Consider the following 17,653-nt stretch of genomic DNA (forward strand, 5'->3'; position numbering starts at 1 on the left):
AGGTCCGGGGGTGGAGTTTTGCTGACCTGGGCCGGAGCCCAATAAATCCGCAGCCGGCGGCCTGGGGCCGCCCCTTGAAGCCCCACCAAGACCTCCTGCTGTCAGCGCTGGGCGCGCCTCCCTGGGAGAGCGACCGAGCCCGACGGAGGGGGAGGCGAGGTGCACGGACAGACAGACAGACGGCGGAGGCAACCGCGTGGACGGAAAGGAGAGCTAGGGAGGCAGCGGGCCACGCGAAGGCCGCCAGGAACCGAAGGGAACAGGCGTGCGCCTCGCGGAGGGGGCCGAGCATCCTCCACCGCCGCTCAGCCCCGGCCTCCGCCGCCTGCCTCCCGGGCCGCGCGCGGGGTGGGCGGGGTCGCGCCTGGTCCCCGCACCTGCACCTGCCCTTCATGGCCGCCGTCGGGGCGGGCGCGCGGGCCACGTTTGGAGCCTGGGACTATGGGGTCTTCGCGCTCATGCTCCTCGTGTCCATGGGCATCGGGCTCTGGGTGGGGCTGGCGCGGGGCGGACAGCGCAGCGCGGAGGACTTCTTCACGGGGGGCCGGCGCCTGGCCGCCCTGCCCGTCGGCCTCTCGCTGGCCGCCAGCTTCATGTCGGCGGTGCAGGTGCTGGGCGTCCCCGCGGAGGCCTACCGCTACGGCCTCAAGTTCCTCTGGATGTGCCTGGGCCAGCTGCTCAACTCCCTCCTGACCGCTGCCTTCTACCTGCCCATCTTCTACCGCCTGGGCCTCACCAGCACGTACCAGGTACTGGGCAGAGGCCGGGAGCCGGACCTGCCTGGCTGGGGACGCGGGGATGCAGTGGGGGGAGCCCTGGGGCTGTGGGCCGCGGTGCAGGGGTACACAGAGGGGCTTCTTGGTGCTTTCGTGCCCGCCCCCACCCCTTAGGCATCCAGGTGGGCAGGGTTCTGGGAAGAAGCCCCAGGCAGTGAGGCCAGGGGCAGGAAGGAGGAAGAGGAGCCGGTGTCCTGGTTCTCTTCGGTGGAAGCCCGCAGGGGGTGGGGCCGGGCTTGCACTCACCTGTGGACAGGTGCACACCTGCCCCCCACATGCCTCAGCATGTCGATGCCTGAGTGCTCTCGGACGGCGGGCTGGAAATTCCAAACCTGACTTCCACTCTGTCTCCCACTCGGGCAGGGGGCAGGCCTCTGCCCAGATTCCCGGTGTCCAACCCGGCTGATTACAGGACCTTCCTTAGGCAGTGGGTGAAGTGATTAAAATCGAGGTTAATTGTTGGCCACGAGTGTGTGTGTGTGTGTGTGGGGGACGTGTACACACATGCTGTGGGCACAGGCATGGAGATGGTGGGTGTGCACAGGTGTGTGCGGACAGTGGGAATGTGTGCACTTGGTAGAGGTTCCCACGGGCAGGAGTGCAGAGAGCAAAGCTGTCCTCTGGAGAGAGGGCAGAAGCCAAGGGGGCGGGTGAAGGAACCCAGAGGTCTGGAGACCCGATGTAGGATCTGTCCAGGTGACCACGCGCCCTCGGCTCCTCCTTGCAGTACCTGGAGCTCCGTTTCAGCCGAGCGGTGAGGCTCTGTGGGACGCTGCAGTACCTGCTGGCCACAGTGAGTGGCCTGGGCCCTGCCCTCTTCTCGAGGGTCTTGCCTTCGTCGGCCCCGCCCACAGCCCTCCCCCATCCTTCCCCATCTACCCCTGTGGGTCCCATCTCCACCCAGCAAGGCTCAGCCCGTGCCCTGCCCACTTCCGTCAGGTCTACAGGTTTGGTCCGCCAGCCCCCCACCCCCACCCCACCCCCGCTACCCCCCCGTTCCGCGTATGCCAACCCTGACCTGACCTGACCCTGCCCCCACTTGCCCGACCCTGCCCACCTGCCTCCTCTCTACCCCAAACACCCTCCTTCTCCCATCTCTGATTCATTCCCAGTCACCACAGCCACTACCCTCCCCCCTGCCCCCTGCAGGTGCTATACACTGGAATCGTGATCTACGCCCCTGCACTCATCCTGAACCAAGGTTTGGCTCTGAGAGAGAGAGAGAGATAGAGAGACAGAGAGAGAGAGAAAAGAGAGGGGAGGGTGTCTGCAATGCGGCAAAGGCTTACAGGCTATCCCAGAGGAGGCAGCAGGGGCTGCCCCAGGGACATGGGAGGGAAGACTCCTGGAGGGAGGAGAGCCCAAGACACAAATCTCCACCCCACTTGGTGGCCTAATGGGGGGGATTTCCTTGAACAGTGACCGGGCTGGACATCTGGGGGTCACTCTTGTCCACTGGAGTCATCTGCACCTTGTACACCACTGTGGTGAGTGACACCCCCCTCCCCGCCCCCGCCGACCCCACTTGGGGGCTTCATGCCCACTGGATAGGGGAGACCCTGGGCTGGCTGTCTGCACTCCCTACTTTTCCTTCCTCCTGAGGAAGCCCCGTGTCAGCTGGGCCAGTTTCCTCATCTTTATAATGAAAGATATTTGAAAGGCTTATTGGTTAGGGCCCAGGGCGTCCCTAACTGTCATGGGCGTCCTGCTTCAGGCCTGGCTGGATCCAGGGGCTACAGCAGTGTCCTCTGTGTACCGCTCCCATCTCTAGGGGCTCCATCAGCTCCATGCATCCATCCCTTTGGCAGAAAGTGAGTTCCTGTTTCAGGATGGGCTGGCTAAAGTCCGGGAGGGCTCCGTTTGGCCGGCTTTGGTCTTGTGCACAGAATGAGCAGAAGTTTGGGGGGCTGGGGTATTCTTTTTTCTAAATTGAGTTTATTGAGGTCACATTGGTTAATAAAGGTATATAGGTTCCGGGTGTACAATTCTATAATGCATCATCTGTACGTTGTGTTGTGTGTTCACCACCCCAAGGCGTCTCCTTCCATCACCACTTACCCCCCCGAGGCCCTCTTCCACCTCCCCACACTCCCGGTCCTCCTTGGGAATCGCCATGTTGTTGTCTGTGTCTATGAGGTTTTTGGCTTTGTGGCTTAATCCCTTCACCTTTTGGGGCTTGGATATTCTCATTGGCTATTCTTGGAGCTGGGAGCAGGACTGGCCTCACCTGAACAGCCTATGAGGGAAAAGGGGCTTCTGCAGAGGAAGGTGCAGGGGCCGCCATGGGGATGTAAAAGCGTGGAGGCTGGGAGGGTAAGGCAGCAGGTGGTAATAATGGTGATAATCATCATAGCAGCAGCCATCACTCACTCACTGAACACTTATTTGCGCCATTCCAAATATCTTTCTCATGTTAACTAATTTCATTCTTACATCACCATAAGGAGAGTGCTGTTATTTGTTTTAATCGAGTCTAGAGAGAGGAAAGGGGAGGAGAGAGAGAAACATCCATCCGTTGCCTCCCGAACGCACCCTGACAGGAGATCCAACCCCTGCCCCAACCGGGAATCAAACTCGCCACCTTTCCTTGTATGGGACGACACTCCAACCAACTGAGCCACACCGGCCAGGGCAGGAGAGTACTGTTCTTAACCCTGCTTTACAGAGAGGAAACAGGCAGATGGGGGCATTGGTCCAGGCTACTGCTGCAGGCCAGGCCAGACTGGCCCCAGCCAGGTCTCCTTTCTGCTCCCTCTTTGCCTCACTCTGTCCTGTCTTGCAGGCCCCAGACAGGTCTCCGTCTGACCCCCTCTCTCCCTCTCTGTCACATCCTGCAGGGAGGCATGAAGGCTGTGATCTGGACCGATGTGTTCCAGGTTGTGGTGATGCTGGCTGGCTTCTGGGTTGTCCTGGTTCGCGGGATCATGCTTATGGGCGGGCCCAGACAGGTGTTCAAGCTTGCCCAGAACCACTCCCGGATCAACCTGATGGAGTGAGTGAAACTGTAGAGGGGGATAATGCAAGAGGATGGAGCTGGCATCCCTCTGCCCTGGGAGAAGCCAGCCAATGCCTACTGCTCCAGGAAGCGCCCCCGCCCCCGATTCCCTCCCCAGGCTCCCCAAAGATAGTACCCTGGCTCCCCTTCTCTGTACTCCCCCACCCCACCTCTGGCCAGACTGGAAACCGAAGGCTCTCTGAGGTCCTAGCGGGGCACAGAAAGGATGGTTTTGGAACACAAACACAGATGACTCAGTAAACAAATAAATGAATTTCAATCAGGCAAACTCCTACTCACACTTCAAAACCCATTCCAAATGTCCCCTTAAGGCCCTTAAGGGTAATGGCCATCTGGGGCCCTTGGGAAAGTGAATTCAATGTGGTATCCCCACATGGATGGCTTGCCCTGCCCTCATCCAGCTTTGACCCAGACCCGCGGAGTCGGTACACATTCTGGACTCTTACGGTGGGCGGCACGTTGGTGTGGCTCTCAATGTATGGCGTGAACCAAGCACAGGTGCAGCGCTATGTGGGTTGCCGCACAGAGAAGCAGGCCAAGCTGTAAGTGTTTGGGGGAGGGGGCAGGATGGGGGTCTCTAGGATGCACCCCCCACCCCATCCCCAGCCTGAGGCACACCTCCCCACAGGGCCCTGCTCATCAACCAGCTGGGCCTGTTCCTGATTGTGTCCAGTGCTGTTGCTTGTGGCATCGTCATGTTCACACTCTATATGGACTGCGACCCGCTCCTCACAGGGCGCATTTCTGCCCCCGACCAGGTGAGTCTGGTCCAGGCTCCTAGGCCACTCCTGGCACCACCCCCACTCTGAATCTCTATATGGATGAATCTCGGGGTGACGGTAGAAGGGCTTTCCTAGCAGCCTGTGCAAAGGTGCACACGCAGGAGAGAATTTGGCTCAGGGGAGGATCTGGGAGGCGATGAGGAGCCACGGTAGATGTGAGCAGGAGAGGGGCACATTCAGACCTCGAGTCAGACTCCCTGAGGCGTATCAAGGAGAAGATGGGACCGTGGTCCCACACACAGTGATGGTGTTAATATTAATAATATTGACCAGCTCCCGTGTGCCAAGCACCGGCCCTGTGCCTCATGCCGCTCCCTCCCTTCACAAGCAGTTAGTGACCCATCCAGTCCTTCAGTACGTGATAAGGCCGAGGATGTCATGGTGCCCACTTTACAGATGAGCAAACTGAGGCGGGAGGGGGTAGGAGGCAACTGTCTAAGGTCCGCAGGCAAGTCAAGGGCGGCTCTAGCTACAGGGTACAGAGTGGACAGAGGCTGCAAGGCTGTTGCATCTGCCATCCTCTGGGGTCAGAATCCTGCCTGCCTGACTGCAACCTCAGGCGGGGCTGCACCTTTCAGCCTCACTGTCCTCGTCAACAAAGCGATGGCACGGGGCCCTGCCTCACCGGGACCCCGGGGCTCTGCGTGGCGGGGCTCAGCGGCAATCACAGGTGCATGCAGCCCATCCACAGACACACTGAGTGCCCCCTGTGAGCCCAGTCTGCACTGGGCGCTGGGGCCGTGCAGGGTGAGGACAGACAGAAGCCCCAGCCTCTGGGTGCTCCTGTCCCGGAGGCTGACCCCCTCCTCCCCCCAGTACATGCCCCTGCTCGTGCTGGACATCTTCAAGGACCTGCCTGGAGTCCCTGGCCTCTTCCTGGCCTGTGCCTACAGTGGCACCCTCAGGTGAGTGGCCCTGCTTGCTCGCCCAGCCTGTCCCAGCCCCTCAGAGCCTTGTCCCTACCAGCCCCCCCCTTCCAGACAGAATGCTCTGGACCGTGCCTACCACTCACAGTTCCTGCTTGGTTCCCAGCAGGCAGCTCGGGTGGGCCTGGCAGAGGGCACACCCTGGGCACAAGGACCCCAGCTGTGGGGTCTTTGCCTCAGTACCTGGCAGCCACACCTGGCTCCCCTCTCTTCCTTCCCCCTCTCCATCCTTCTTCCCTAAACAAATGTTTATTGAGAACAACTATGCTTTAAAGCTGCTGTTTTAAATCCTGGGGGCACAGCCGTGACCAAGTGGCCCCCCTCTCCTGCCCTCATGGGCCTCACATTCAGGTGGTTTTAAGTCTTCCATGACTTCTGGCCACAGGGTGACCAGAGTCCCAGGTGGCAGGTCTCTGCAGCCCATTATGACTCTGTAACAAGAACGTTGTCATCCGTGTCCCTGGGTGTGGGTATCCCTGCTCCTGTGTGTGTGTGGGGGTGTGTGTGTCTCAAGTCTGTGGGTGGGGGTAGGGTAGGCCTCGCCTCCACTCTTAGGGGAGTCTGTCACCCATGCCTCTGCCCTTGGCTAGGTGGGGTCCTGGCAGGCCAGACGGTGTGGCCAGCAGGGGGATCCCCAGCAGGTGGGCCCCAGAGTTGGCGTGGCCAGTCTCTGGATATGGCCTGACCACACTCTCCTCCCGCCCCTGCCCCCCAGCACCGCGTCCACCAGCATCAATGCCATGGCTGCGGTCACAGTGGAGGACCTCATCAAGCCTCGGCTGCCCGGCCTGGCACCCCGAAGACTCGTCATCATCTCCAAGGCGCTCTGTGAGTTGGGGGGATCTGGGTGGGGGGCCAGGGCAGCCTCTCCCCACTGACGGTGCCTCCCCTCCTCCCCTCGCTGCAGCACTCATTTATGGCTCGGCCTGCATCTCCGTGGCGGCTCTGTCTTCACTGCTGGGGGGCGGGGTCCTCCAGGTGAGCCCTCGCCGCCCCAGAGGTCGGGCACCTCCTGCCTCGCACTGAGGTTAGAGGGGGTCACACCCTCTCTGGGTCCCGTCTGCCACCAGCGGAGGGATACTGCCTGCAGCCTCCTGGGAGGAGGTGGGGGGAGGGGGAGGCGGTGGCCTGGGAGGAGGTGGGGGGAGGGGGAGGCGGTGGCCTGGGAGGAGGTGGGGGGAGGGGGAGGCGGTGGCCTGGGGGCAGGAAGGGGCTGGACGTGGGATGGGATCGATCGCACCCGCATGCATCCGTTAGGGGAGAGAATGGGCCTCTTTGCCTCCAACCCCGGGGAGGCAGAAACAGGGCTTCCCCTCCCCGAGGGAAACTGAGGCACAGAGGCTCTCAGGCCTGCAGTGGGATTCCTCAGGTCCTGCTTTCCCAGCGGGTAAACCGAGGCTGGAGAGGGGGTGGCTCTGCCCTCAGTGTCCCCGCTCCGCAGGGCTCCTTCACCGTCATGGGCGTCCTGAGCGGCCCCCTCCTCGGGGCCTTCTCCCTGGGGATCTTCCTCCCCGCCTGCAACACGCCGGTGAGTGGGGCCGGCGGCGGGCCGGGGGCTGCGGGCGCGGCCAGCCTCCCCCGAGGCTGACTGCGGCTCGGCTCCCAGGGCGTCCTCTCCGGGCTGCTGGCCGGCTTGATCGTCTCGCTGTGGGTGGCCGTGGGCGCCACTATGTACCCGCCCACCGCCAAGGCCATGGGGGTCCTGCCGTCCTCCGCCGCCGCCTGTGCGGGGCCCGCGGCCAACGCCTCTGGCCTCCTGGGCCCGCTCCTCCTCGCCAACGCCTCCAGCGGGGCCGCCAGGTGAGCGGGGGAGTGCGGTCCGAAGGGCCTTAAACTGAGCCCAGAGGAGGAGCCGGGCCGGAGCCGGCGGGGTAAGAGGGGAGGAAAGGGCGTTCCCAGCGGGGGCAGCCAGGGCTCCCGGGTTCGGATTAGTGCACTGGCGGCGGTGAGGTGGGAGTGCACTTGAAGGGAGAAGGAAGAATAGGAGACAAGGTCCAGCCAGGGGGATTGGGTCTGGTTTTTTGTTTGTTTGTTTGTTTTTAATTAACAAGTGTCTTCTATATTTTCTTTTACTTTTTTAAAAATTTTAAAAAATATATATTTTTTATTGAATTCAGAGAGGAAGAGAGAGGGAGAGAGAGATAGAAACATCAATGGTGAGAGAGAATCATTGGTCGGCTGCCCCTACTGGGGATGGAGCCCACAACCTGGGCATGTGCCCTCGACTGGAATCGAACCTGGGACCCTTCAGTCCACAGGCTGATGCTCTAGCCACTGAGCCAAACCAGCTAGGGCTTTGGTGGTCTGATTTTTTTTTTTTTAATTGTGACATAATTTACAGACCATAATATTAGTCATTTAAGCGCAGCCGGCATGGCTCAGTGGTTGAGAGTCGACCTATGAGCCAACCAGGAGGTCACAGTTGGATTCTTGGATCCTCAGTCAGGGCACATGCCCAGGCTACGGGCTCAATCCCCAGTAGGAAGCCAATCGATGATTCTCTCTCATCATTGATGCTTCTATCTCTCTCTCCCTCTCTCTTCCTCTCTGAATTCAATAAAAATATGTTTTAAAAATTAGTCATTTAAAAGTGGGTTTTAGTATATTTGCATGATTATACAGCCACCACCACTAACTAACAAGAAAATTTTCATCATTTCAAAAAGAAGCTGTGTGCCAATTAGCAGTCACTTCCTATTCCCAAGCTACTGGCAACCACTAAGCACTTTCTGTCACTATGTATTTGCCCGTTCTGGACATCTATACCAATAAAAGGGTAATATGCTAATTAGGCCAGGAGACCATCCAGGAGACCTTCCGGATGTCCTTCTGGACAAAGCCATGGTGGGGGGGCCAAGGTAGAGGCAGTTAGGGGTGATCAGGCCAGGAGGGGAGGGCAGTTGGGGGTGAGCAGGTTGGCAGGGGGGGGCAGTTGGGGGCAATCAGGCCAGAAGGCAGAGTGGTTAAGGGCGATCAGGCAGGCAGGCAGGTAAGCGGTTAGGAGCCAGCGGTCCTGGATTGCAAGAGGGACCTATGTGATCAGGCCTAAACCGGCAGTCAGACATCCCCTGAGGGGTCCCAGATTGGAGAGGGTGCAGGCCAGGCTGAGGGACACCCCCCCCCCCCCACCCGCATGAATTTCGTGCACCGGGTCCCTAGTTCATATAAATGGATTCATACAATGTGTGGCCTTCTCTGTTTGGCCTCTCTCACTCAGCATGATGTTTTCCAGGTTCATCCATGTTGTAGTGCTTGCCAAAGCTTCAATCCTCTTTATGGCTGAGTAACATTTCCTTGTGTGGATCGACCGAATTTTGTTTGTCCATTCATCAGCTGATGGATATTTTGGTTGTTTCTACTTTTTGGTGAATGTGACCAGTGCTGCTATGAACACTCATGTACAAGTTTTGGTGTGGACATACGTTTCGTTTCTCTTGGTCTACACCTCGGTGTGGAATTGATGGGTCATATGGTGATTCTATGTTTAGCTTTTTGAGGACCCACCAGACTGTCTTCTGTGCAGCCGCAGCATTTCACATTCCCACAAGCAATGCCTGAGAGCGCCAACTTCTCCACCAACACTCACCAGTTTCCTTTTTTAAAAATTCTAGCCACCCTGTGGGTGTGAGGTGGTATCTCATTGTGGTTTTGATTTGCATTTCTCTAATGACAAATGATGTTGAATATCTTTTCATGTGCTTGTTGGCCATAAGTATACCTTCTTTGGAGAAATGTCTATTTAAATTCTTCATTTTTAAATTGGGTCTTTTTATTGTTGAGTTGTAACTTATATATTCTTTATATCTTTATATATTCTGGATACTAGATCCTTATCAGATGTGTGATTTGCAAATATCTTCTCCCATTCTGTGGGTTGTCTTTGTGTGTGTGTGTGTGTGTTAGGTTTTTGTTTTGTTTTGTTTTTAGAATATATTTTTATTGATTTCAGAGAGGAAAGGAGAGATAGAGAGAGAGAGAAACATCAATGATGAGAGACAATCATGAATTGGCTGCATCCTGCATGCTCCCTACTGGGGATCGAGCCCGCAACCCAGGCATGTGCCCTTGACGGAAATTGAACCCAGCACCCTTCAGTCCACAGGCCGACGCTCTATCTACTGAGCCACACCGGCTATGGCAAGTGTTAGGTTTTTTAATTGAATTTATTGAGGTGACATTGGTTAATAAAACCATACACGTTTTAAGAGTACAACTCAATAACACATCATCTGCATTCTGCATCGTGCACTCACTGCCCAGAGTGAAGTCTCCTTCCAGCCCCATTCTGTGGGGTGTCTTTTCTTCTCTTGATAGTGTTCTTTGATGCACAAGAATTTTTAATTTTTTTGAAGTCCAATTTATCTATGTTTTCTTTGGTTGCTTGTGCTTTTGGTGTTATAGCCAAGTAATGATTGCCAGACCCAAAGTCATAAAGATTCACCCCTATGGTTTTCTTTTTTTAATTTTATTTTCTTGTTTAAAGTATTACAATAGTAGTACATATGTCTCCTTTTTTCCCCCCATTGACCTTCCCCGGCCTCCCCTATCCCCTGGCACATGCCCTTACCCCCCCACCCCCCAGTGTCTTGTGTCCATTGGTTAGTCCATTGGTTATGCTTATATGCATGCATACAAGTCCTTCAATTGATCTCTTACCACCACCTCCCCCCTCCAACACTCCCCAGCCTTCCCGCTGTAATTTGACAGTCTGTTTGATGCTTCTCTGCCTCTGTATCTATCTTTCTGTTCATTAGGTTATAATGTTCTTTATTATCCATAAATGAGTGAGATCAAGCGGTATTTTCCTTTCGCTGCCTGGCTTATTTCGCTTAGCATAATGCTCTCCAGTTCCATCCATGCTGCTGCAAATGGTAAGAGTTCCTTCTTTTTTAAAGCAGCGTAGTATTCCATTGTGTAGATGTACCATAGTTTTCTAATCCACTCATCTGTTGATGGGCATTTAGGCTGTTTCCAAATCTTAGCTATTGTACATTGTGCTGCTATGAACATAGGGGTGCATATATCCTTTCTGATTATTGTTTCTGTTTTCTTGGGATATATTCCTAGAAGTGGTATTACTGGGTCAAATGGCAGTTCCATTTTTAAATTTTGGAGGAAACTCCATACTGTCTTCCACAGTGGCTGCACCAGTCTGCATTCCCACCAGCAGTGAAGGAGGGTTCCTTTTTCTCCGCATCCTCACCAGCACTTGTCATTTGTTGATTTGTTGATGACAGCCATTCTGACAGGTGTGAGGTGGTACCTCATTGGTGTTTTGATTTGCAGCTCTTGGATGATTCATGACTTTGAGCACGTTTTCATCTGCCTCTTGGCTTTCTGAATGTCCTCTTTCAAAAAGTGTCTATTTAGGTCCTCACCCCTATGTTTTCTTCTAAGAGTTTAATATGGTTTTATCCTGAGGACAGTAGTGAGCCACAGAGGGCAGTGAGCAGAGGCAGGAGGTTATCTGAGTTACATTTTGGTGACACTCCCTCTGGTTGTGTGAGGAAAAAGCCTGGAGCAGGGCTGAGGGCAGGATAGTGGGAGAGAAGTATTTGGCTACTGCACACATCTGGGTGAGCAATAATGGAGGACTGGGCTAGGCTGTGGCAGTGAAGATGAAAGGAAGGGAATGGATTGAGAGTGGCTTCTAGACTCTGGCTCGTCTCTCCCGCCCCCAGAATGGACCCTGGTCGACCCACCTTGGCTGACAGCTTCTACGCCATTTCCTATCTGTACTATGGTGCCCTGGGCACACTGAGCACCATGCTGTGTGGAGCCCTCATCAGCTACCTGACAGGTAAGCAGGGCTTATGGCTTCCTCAGAGGCACCCTGTCCGTCCCTCTGTCTCCAGGACCCACTGGGCAGGAAGAAGAGGAAGGAAGCCCCCATTGGCCAAGCAGCCACTATATACTGGGCACATCTGCACCCTTTGTGCTGTGTCACCTTCAGGACCACCCTGCACCTTGCAGGGTTTGTCTTATTTTGCAAAGGCAGAAACGGACACACCCCGCACACCCCCAAAGATTAAGTCCTTGCTAGAGAATGTGGGGTAAGGCCGCGAGATGCTGTCCGTGGTGCTGAAACACCTTCCCATCGGGACCTTGGTCGCTATGCATTCCACAGGGAATTCTGAACCCCACAAAGAAGTGAAAAGAGATAAAGAGAAATCAATAGTGCCCTGACCAGTTTGGCTCAGTGGATAGAGCGTTGGCCTGCGGACTGAAGGGTCCCAGGTTCAATTCCGGTCAAGGGCAAGTACCTTGGTTGCGGGCACATCCCCAGTAGGGGGTGTGCAGGAGGCAGCTGATCGATGTTTCTCTCTCATTGATGTTTCTGACTCTCTATCCCTCTCCCTTCCTCTCTGTAAAAAAATCAATAAAATATATTTTTTTAAAAAGAGAGTTCAATAGTAATAACAGTACCCGTTCAGCTTTCTTTTTTAAAAAAATACATTTTATTGATTTTTTACAGATAGGAAGGGAGAGGGGTAGAGAGTCAGAAACATCAATGAGAGAGAAACATCGATCAGCTGCCTCCTGCACACCCCCTACTGGGATGTGCCCGCAACCAAGGTACTTGCCCTTGACCAGAATTGAACCTGGGACCCTTCAGTCCGCAGGCCGACGCTCTATCCACTGAGCCAAACCGGTCAGGGCCCTTTCAGCTTTCTGAGTGTAGACTTTACATTTACCAGGCGTTTACTGAGTCTGTCTCCGTGCTGTGAACAGAACCACACACTGGCCCCTCCTGGCCATCCACTGATGTAGAGATGAGGAAACCGAAGCCTGGATGGGGCAGAGGCTTGCCAGGGTCACCCCATGGGTCCCTATCGGATCTTGGATTGGAGTCCATCCGAGCTCTCCCTTCCCTTCCCAGCCTCCAGTTGTGGCCACCCCTCCCTTAATGACCCCAATTCTCTCTGACCCCCAGGCCCAACCAAGCGCAGTGCCCTGGGTCCTGGTTTGCTGTGGTGGGACCTCACGTCGCAGACAGCATCAGTGGCTCCCAAGGAAGAAGTGGCCACCCAGGGTGACAGCTTGGTGAAGGTCAGTCTCAGGGCGGGGCTCCCCAAATGGGGGAAGGGACAGTAAAGTAGCTGTGAAGTAGCTTGGGGTGCTCTGGGCATGGCCATAACTCAAGGGAATGACATGATGATCAGTCACTGTCTTTCTCAGCTTCTTGTTACCACCAGTGGAGAGACTCCCTTGGAAGGGGATGTATCTTCAACACTTTCTATTATCCCCTTTAACAAAGATAAGCAGAAGTTCCTAATTTTCATTAAGAAAACAACAACAACAGTGTATCTGTTTTTACACTTGCTTTCGATCTATGGCAGGTGAAACTGGTTTGCCTTTAGGGTATTGATAGAAAGTCTCTCCTGAAAATAAAATTACTTAATTCAAAAGTGACTCAGCCCTGGCCGGTTTGGCTCAGTGGTTATAGCGTTGGCCTTGAAGTCAGAAAAGCCTCAGGTTCGATTCCCCATCAAGAGCACATACCTCGTACCTGGGTTGCAGGCTCAATCCCAAGCCTTGGTTAGGGTGTGTGCGAGAGGCAACCAATCGATGTGTCTCTCCTTCATAGATTTTTTTTTTTCTCTTTCTCCCTCCTCCCTCCCCTCTCTCTAAAAAAAAAAATCAATGGAAAAAATATCATCGAATGAGGGTTAACAAAAAATAAAAACAGCCCAGCCAGCATAGCATGGCTCAGCAGTTGAGCAGTGATCTGTGAACCAGGAGGTCACGGTTCGATTCCCAATCAGGGCATATGCCTGGGTTGTGGGCTTGATCCCTAGTGTGGGGCATGCAGGAGGTAGCCAGTCAATGATTCTCACTCATCATTGATGTTTCTGTCTCTCTCTCTCTCTCCCTCTCCCTTCCTCTCTGAAATCAATAAAATATATATATATATTTTTTAAAAAGTGAGTCAACATGGAGATAACTTACCTAAGGAAATGTGATGGGCTAGACCAGCGGTTCTCAACCTGTGGGTCGCGACCCCTTTGGGGGTCGAACGACCCTTTCACAGGGGTCGCCTAAGACTATCGGAAAATGCATATATAATTACATATTGTTTTTGTGATTAATAACTAAGCTTTAATTATGTTCAATTTGTAACAATGAAAATACATCCTGCATATCAGATATTTACATGACGATTCATAACAGTAGCAAAATTACAGTTATGAAGTACCAACGAAAATAATTTTATGGTTGGGGGTCACCACAACATGAGGAACTGTATGAAAGGGTCGCGGCATTAGGAATGTTGAGAACCACTGGGCTAGACAGCCTTTGCTCAAAGCCCCGTGGTTGCTATGTAAATGCCTTGAGTTTGGGAAACACTGTCCCTGAGGGGTCTGATTCAGGCCCTGCTTTGGATCCCCTGTTTCATTTCCTCATTTATTAAGCACTCACTATACCAAGCCCACTGCCAAGCAGGAGCAGATAAAAACTAAGCTGAGAAAAGAGTAGGGTCTTGGGCAGGGGGTGAGTGTTAGGAAGACAACAAAACAGGCTACTGTATGGGGGTGGCCTCCTGAAGAGGGGACATGGATAGAGCCCAGATGAGGAGGAAAGAAGCCAGCGGAGGAAGGGCAGTCTCCATGGAGGGCACAGCAAGTGTGAAGGCCCTGAGGCTGGAATAGGTTTGACAAGACGGGGGTTGGGGAGGAATCTACTTGGCTGGAATGTTCTAAAGCTCCCTCCAGTTGCTGTGGAGAAATATTTTATTTTATTATTATTTTTTTAAATATATATTTTATTGATTTATTACAGAGAGGAAGGGAGAGATAGTTAGAAACATCGATGAGAGAGAAACATCGATCAGCCACCTCCTGCACACCTCCCACTGGGGATGTGCCCACAACTAAGGTACATGCCCTTGACCGGAATCGAACCTGGGACCCCTCAGTCCAAAGGCCAACGCTCTATCCACTGAGCCAAACCGGCTACGGCTATTTTATTTTCTTGAAGGGTAACAGGCAGAGAGTCAGAGAGAGAATGGAGGCAGGCCTGCATGCAAGCATTGATGGCCTGGACTGTAGATGACATGGGCATGGGGGAGATAAGTGGATGGAGACTTTGGAGACCGAGGGAACTGGCTGGGCCGCTGGACAAGAGGACATTCTGTAACCCTGCCCAGGTTCCATCCTCCCAGGCCCTCGGCGTCCCCATCTGGGAGATGAGCTAACACAGAAAAAGGAATCTCTGAAGGGGTTTTTCTTTTCTCCTCTCCACAGGGGGCCGAGGAGCTGCCTCCCAGCGCCAAGAGGCCTCCTGGCTTCCGGCCCACAAACGAGGACCAGCTGCTCTTCCTGGGGCAGAAGGAGGTGAATGGAACTAGCTCCGGCTCTTGGAACCCTGGCAGAGGACGTGAGGGTGGCCGTGACCTGCGGGAGACACACCTCTGAACCAGCCCAGGACTGGCCACCTGGAATGGAAACTCATGGGGCAGCCCCACCTCCAGTCAGCAGTTAGTCAGTCTTAGATGCTGTACCCCTGCCAGCACCCCCAAAATGAGGCCGGATTTTTCCATACCTGCAATAAAAAGATGTTGGAATCCCCTCTGGAGAACATGGGAAACTTCCAGGTCCCACCTTAGGGTCAAAGAAAGACCCCAGCTCTTTCTGCGAGGTGCCTGAACCTTAGCAAGGATTGTGGAGGTCCTCAGGCCCAGCCCCCCGGTACCTCATTTCGCAGGCAGGGGAACGAGACCTGGAGAGGGGCAGGGAGGTGGCCAAGGCCACAGGACAAACCAGAGACACATTGAGAGGTGGACACCAGCCTTTCCTCCTTCACCTCTTCCTGTTTTCCTCCCTTTGAAGGGTCAGATGGTACTTGGCCTCTGACCTTGGGAGCAGGGTGGGAGGAGGAAGGAGAAATAACGTTTCAGCTTTCCTCCTGCGTCTGGACACTTTCCCCATCTCATTCATTAAGAAGCGTGAACCCACTTTGCAGAGGAAGAAACGGAAGCTCAGGGAGTTTGCCTGAGACCCCCCAGCAAGTCCAGTCAGGCAGGGACAGGCCTGGGTGCTGCATGATGCTCCATTGAGGACACGGTGTCCAGGGTCTGATCCACCGGGCGAGTGCACACCCCTGGCTCTTGGCTGGAGACGACATCCACACACATCAAATAAACGGACTCGGGCTTGATATCTCTGAGAAGTCATTCTGGCCTCAGCTCTCGAAGTCTGAGCACGGATCTCTGTGTCTCTTGCCCAAGCCTGCAAGTGAATAAACCTGAGTCTTTAAATCACCAGAGAGAGGTGGCCACTCCCAGGTCAGGGTCCACGGTACTGCCCTCCCTGACCCACAGCTCGTCTCCCCTCCTGACTCCTTCTTGAAGCACTCCCTCCTGGCTGCCCTTTGCACCCGGTTAGCCTCTTCCATGTCCCTGCACCAGCCCCCGGGCTCTCTGTGATCACGAGAGCTGGCTGCACTTGCCTCTGCCCACACACCTGCCATGGCTCCATGGCCCCCTGCTCACCTGGCCGTCGAGGCTGCCAGGTCCGATAGAGCCCCTGCCCCATTCATGAGAGTTGGACGCCAGCTTTTCCTCAGAAAGTGAGTTTATTTTAAAATAAGTTCTTGGCAGGTGTGCGTAATCTAAATTAAGGTAAGGGCATGCTGGATTCGGATGGGCCCTGAATACAATGACTGTGTCCTCATAAGAAGAGGAGGAGAGCCCTAGCCGGTTTGGCTCAGTGGACAGAGCGTCGGCCTGTGGACTGAAGGGTCCCAGGTTCAATCCACCCCTGGATTTTGAACGTCTGGCCTCCAGAACTGTGAGAGAATACATTCTTACTGGTTTTAAGCTATGGCGGTGACGGCAAACTAACACAGTAGTCCCCGCTTATCTACGGGTTCACTTTCTAAGGTTAACTGGGGTCTGAAAACAATACATGGAAAATTCCAGAAGTAAATAATCAAGGTTTTAAAAAATATTTTTATTGATATTTAGAGAGAGAGGAAGAGGGAGAGAGAGAGAGAAACATCTATGTGAGAGCCGAATGTCCATCAGCTGCCTCCTGTATGCCCCCTACCAGGGATTGAGCCCGCAACCTGCACATGTGCCCTGACCCAGAATCGAACCGGCAACCTTTCAGTGTATGGGCCAATGCCCAACCAACTGAGCTACACAAGCCAGGGGCACAATTCATGTTTCAATTACACACAGTTGTGAGCCGCGTCATGAAATCTCTGCTGTCCTGCTTGGTCTGGCCCTGGCCACCCAATTTGGATATATATTTTTTAAATTAATTAATTAACTAACTAGTGTTTTTTTATTGTTGACACTGTTACAGATTTCCCCCATTTCCTCCTCTTCGCCCCCTTCACCCAGCGCCCCCTCCCCCAGGCCTCTGCCACATTATTGTCTGTGACCATGGACTGTGCATATATGTCCAATTTGGGTATCTCTAAGTTCCTTTTCATGCCTCATTGCTTTGGCTGGAACTGCTAATACGACATTGACAGAAATTTTTACAAAGCAGACATTCTTGATTTTAGACCTCAACTCACTGGGTGCCAGTAGCACCCTCCCCCAGTGCGACAACCAAAAATGTCTCCAGACATTGCCCAGTGTCCTCTGAGGGCAAAACTGCCCCTGAGCGAGAACCCTGGTCTATGCCGACACAAGTGCCTCCCCAGCTTTATAGTAAGACCTCGGCATTGTCCAAGGCCAGGGACTGCGGGCCTTGGGAGAATGCCACCTGGCCCCGGACCAAGGACATGGGCCGGGGTGTACAGGGGGCACACTGGCGTTCAGAACACCAAGGGGCTGGCGGTAACAAGAAAGAAAACATTCATAGGTCCATCGCAAGAGCCTGGAATATGGGACGTGGGGCTTTTAGGGGACAGCACACCAGGCTGGCAATTAAAAAAAAATAATTCACTGGGGTTGGAGGGCTGCAGAGGATTCCAAGGGACAAGGTGCAAAAGCAAGTTGCTCAGCAATGCCCATAGTCAGGTGAAGGCCAGGATTTCTCAGCCTTGGTGCTGTTGATATTTTGAGCTGAGTAATCCTCTATTGAGGGGCCTATCCTGTGGACTGTAGGGTGCTGAGCAGCATCCCTGGCCTCCACTCACCAGGTGCCAGTAGCACGCTCCCCTTCCCCAGCTGTGACAACCAGAAATGCCTCCAGTATC

At 54.2% G+C, this 17,653-nt stretch overlaps 1 protein-coding gene across 3 annotated transcripts; it reads left to right on the top strand.

The window, feature by feature from the left end:
* On the top strand, nucleotides 1-15,658 carry SLC5A5 (solute carrier family 5 member 5). 3 transcript variants are annotated; one of them, XM_036314849.1, is made up of 15 exons: nucleotides 9-749; nucleotides 1,504-1,569; nucleotides 1,926-1,977; nucleotides 2,196-2,263; nucleotides 3,614-3,768; nucleotides 4,194-4,334; nucleotides 4,421-4,550; nucleotides 5,391-5,479; nucleotides 6,216-6,328; nucleotides 6,408-6,478; nucleotides 6,942-7,028; nucleotides 7,107-7,300; nucleotides 11,182-11,300; nucleotides 12,435-12,550; nucleotides 14,746-15,658. In XM_036314849.1, the coding sequence occupies exons 1-15, from the start codon at nucleotides 393-395 to the stop codon at nucleotides 14,914-14,916; spliced, it is 1,929 nt and encodes a 642-aa protein (XP_036170742.1). In that variant the 5' UTR covers nucleotides 9-392; the 3' UTR covers nucleotides 14,917-15,658. The 3 variants fall into 3 exon arrangements, with proteins under 3 accessions (XP_036170743.1, XP_036170744.1, XP_036170742.1); XM_036314850.1 differs by lacking the exon at nucleotides 4,194-4,334 and having other exon boundaries at nucleotides 1-749; XM_036314851.1 differs by lacking the exons at nucleotides 1,504-1,569; nucleotides 1,926-1,977; nucleotides 2,196-2,263 and having other exon boundaries at nucleotides 8-749.
* Nucleotides 15,659-17,653: the final 1,995 nt, after the last annotated feature.

The sequence above is a fragment of the Myotis myotis genome, unplaced genomic scaffold, assembly GCF_014108235.1.
Source record: "Myotis myotis isolate mMyoMyo1 unplaced genomic scaffold, mMyoMyo1.p scaffold_m19_p_6, whole genome shotgun sequence".
In the NCBI taxonomy this organism is placed as follows: Eukaryota; Metazoa; Chordata; class Mammalia; order Chiroptera; family Vespertilionidae; genus Myotis; species Myotis myotis.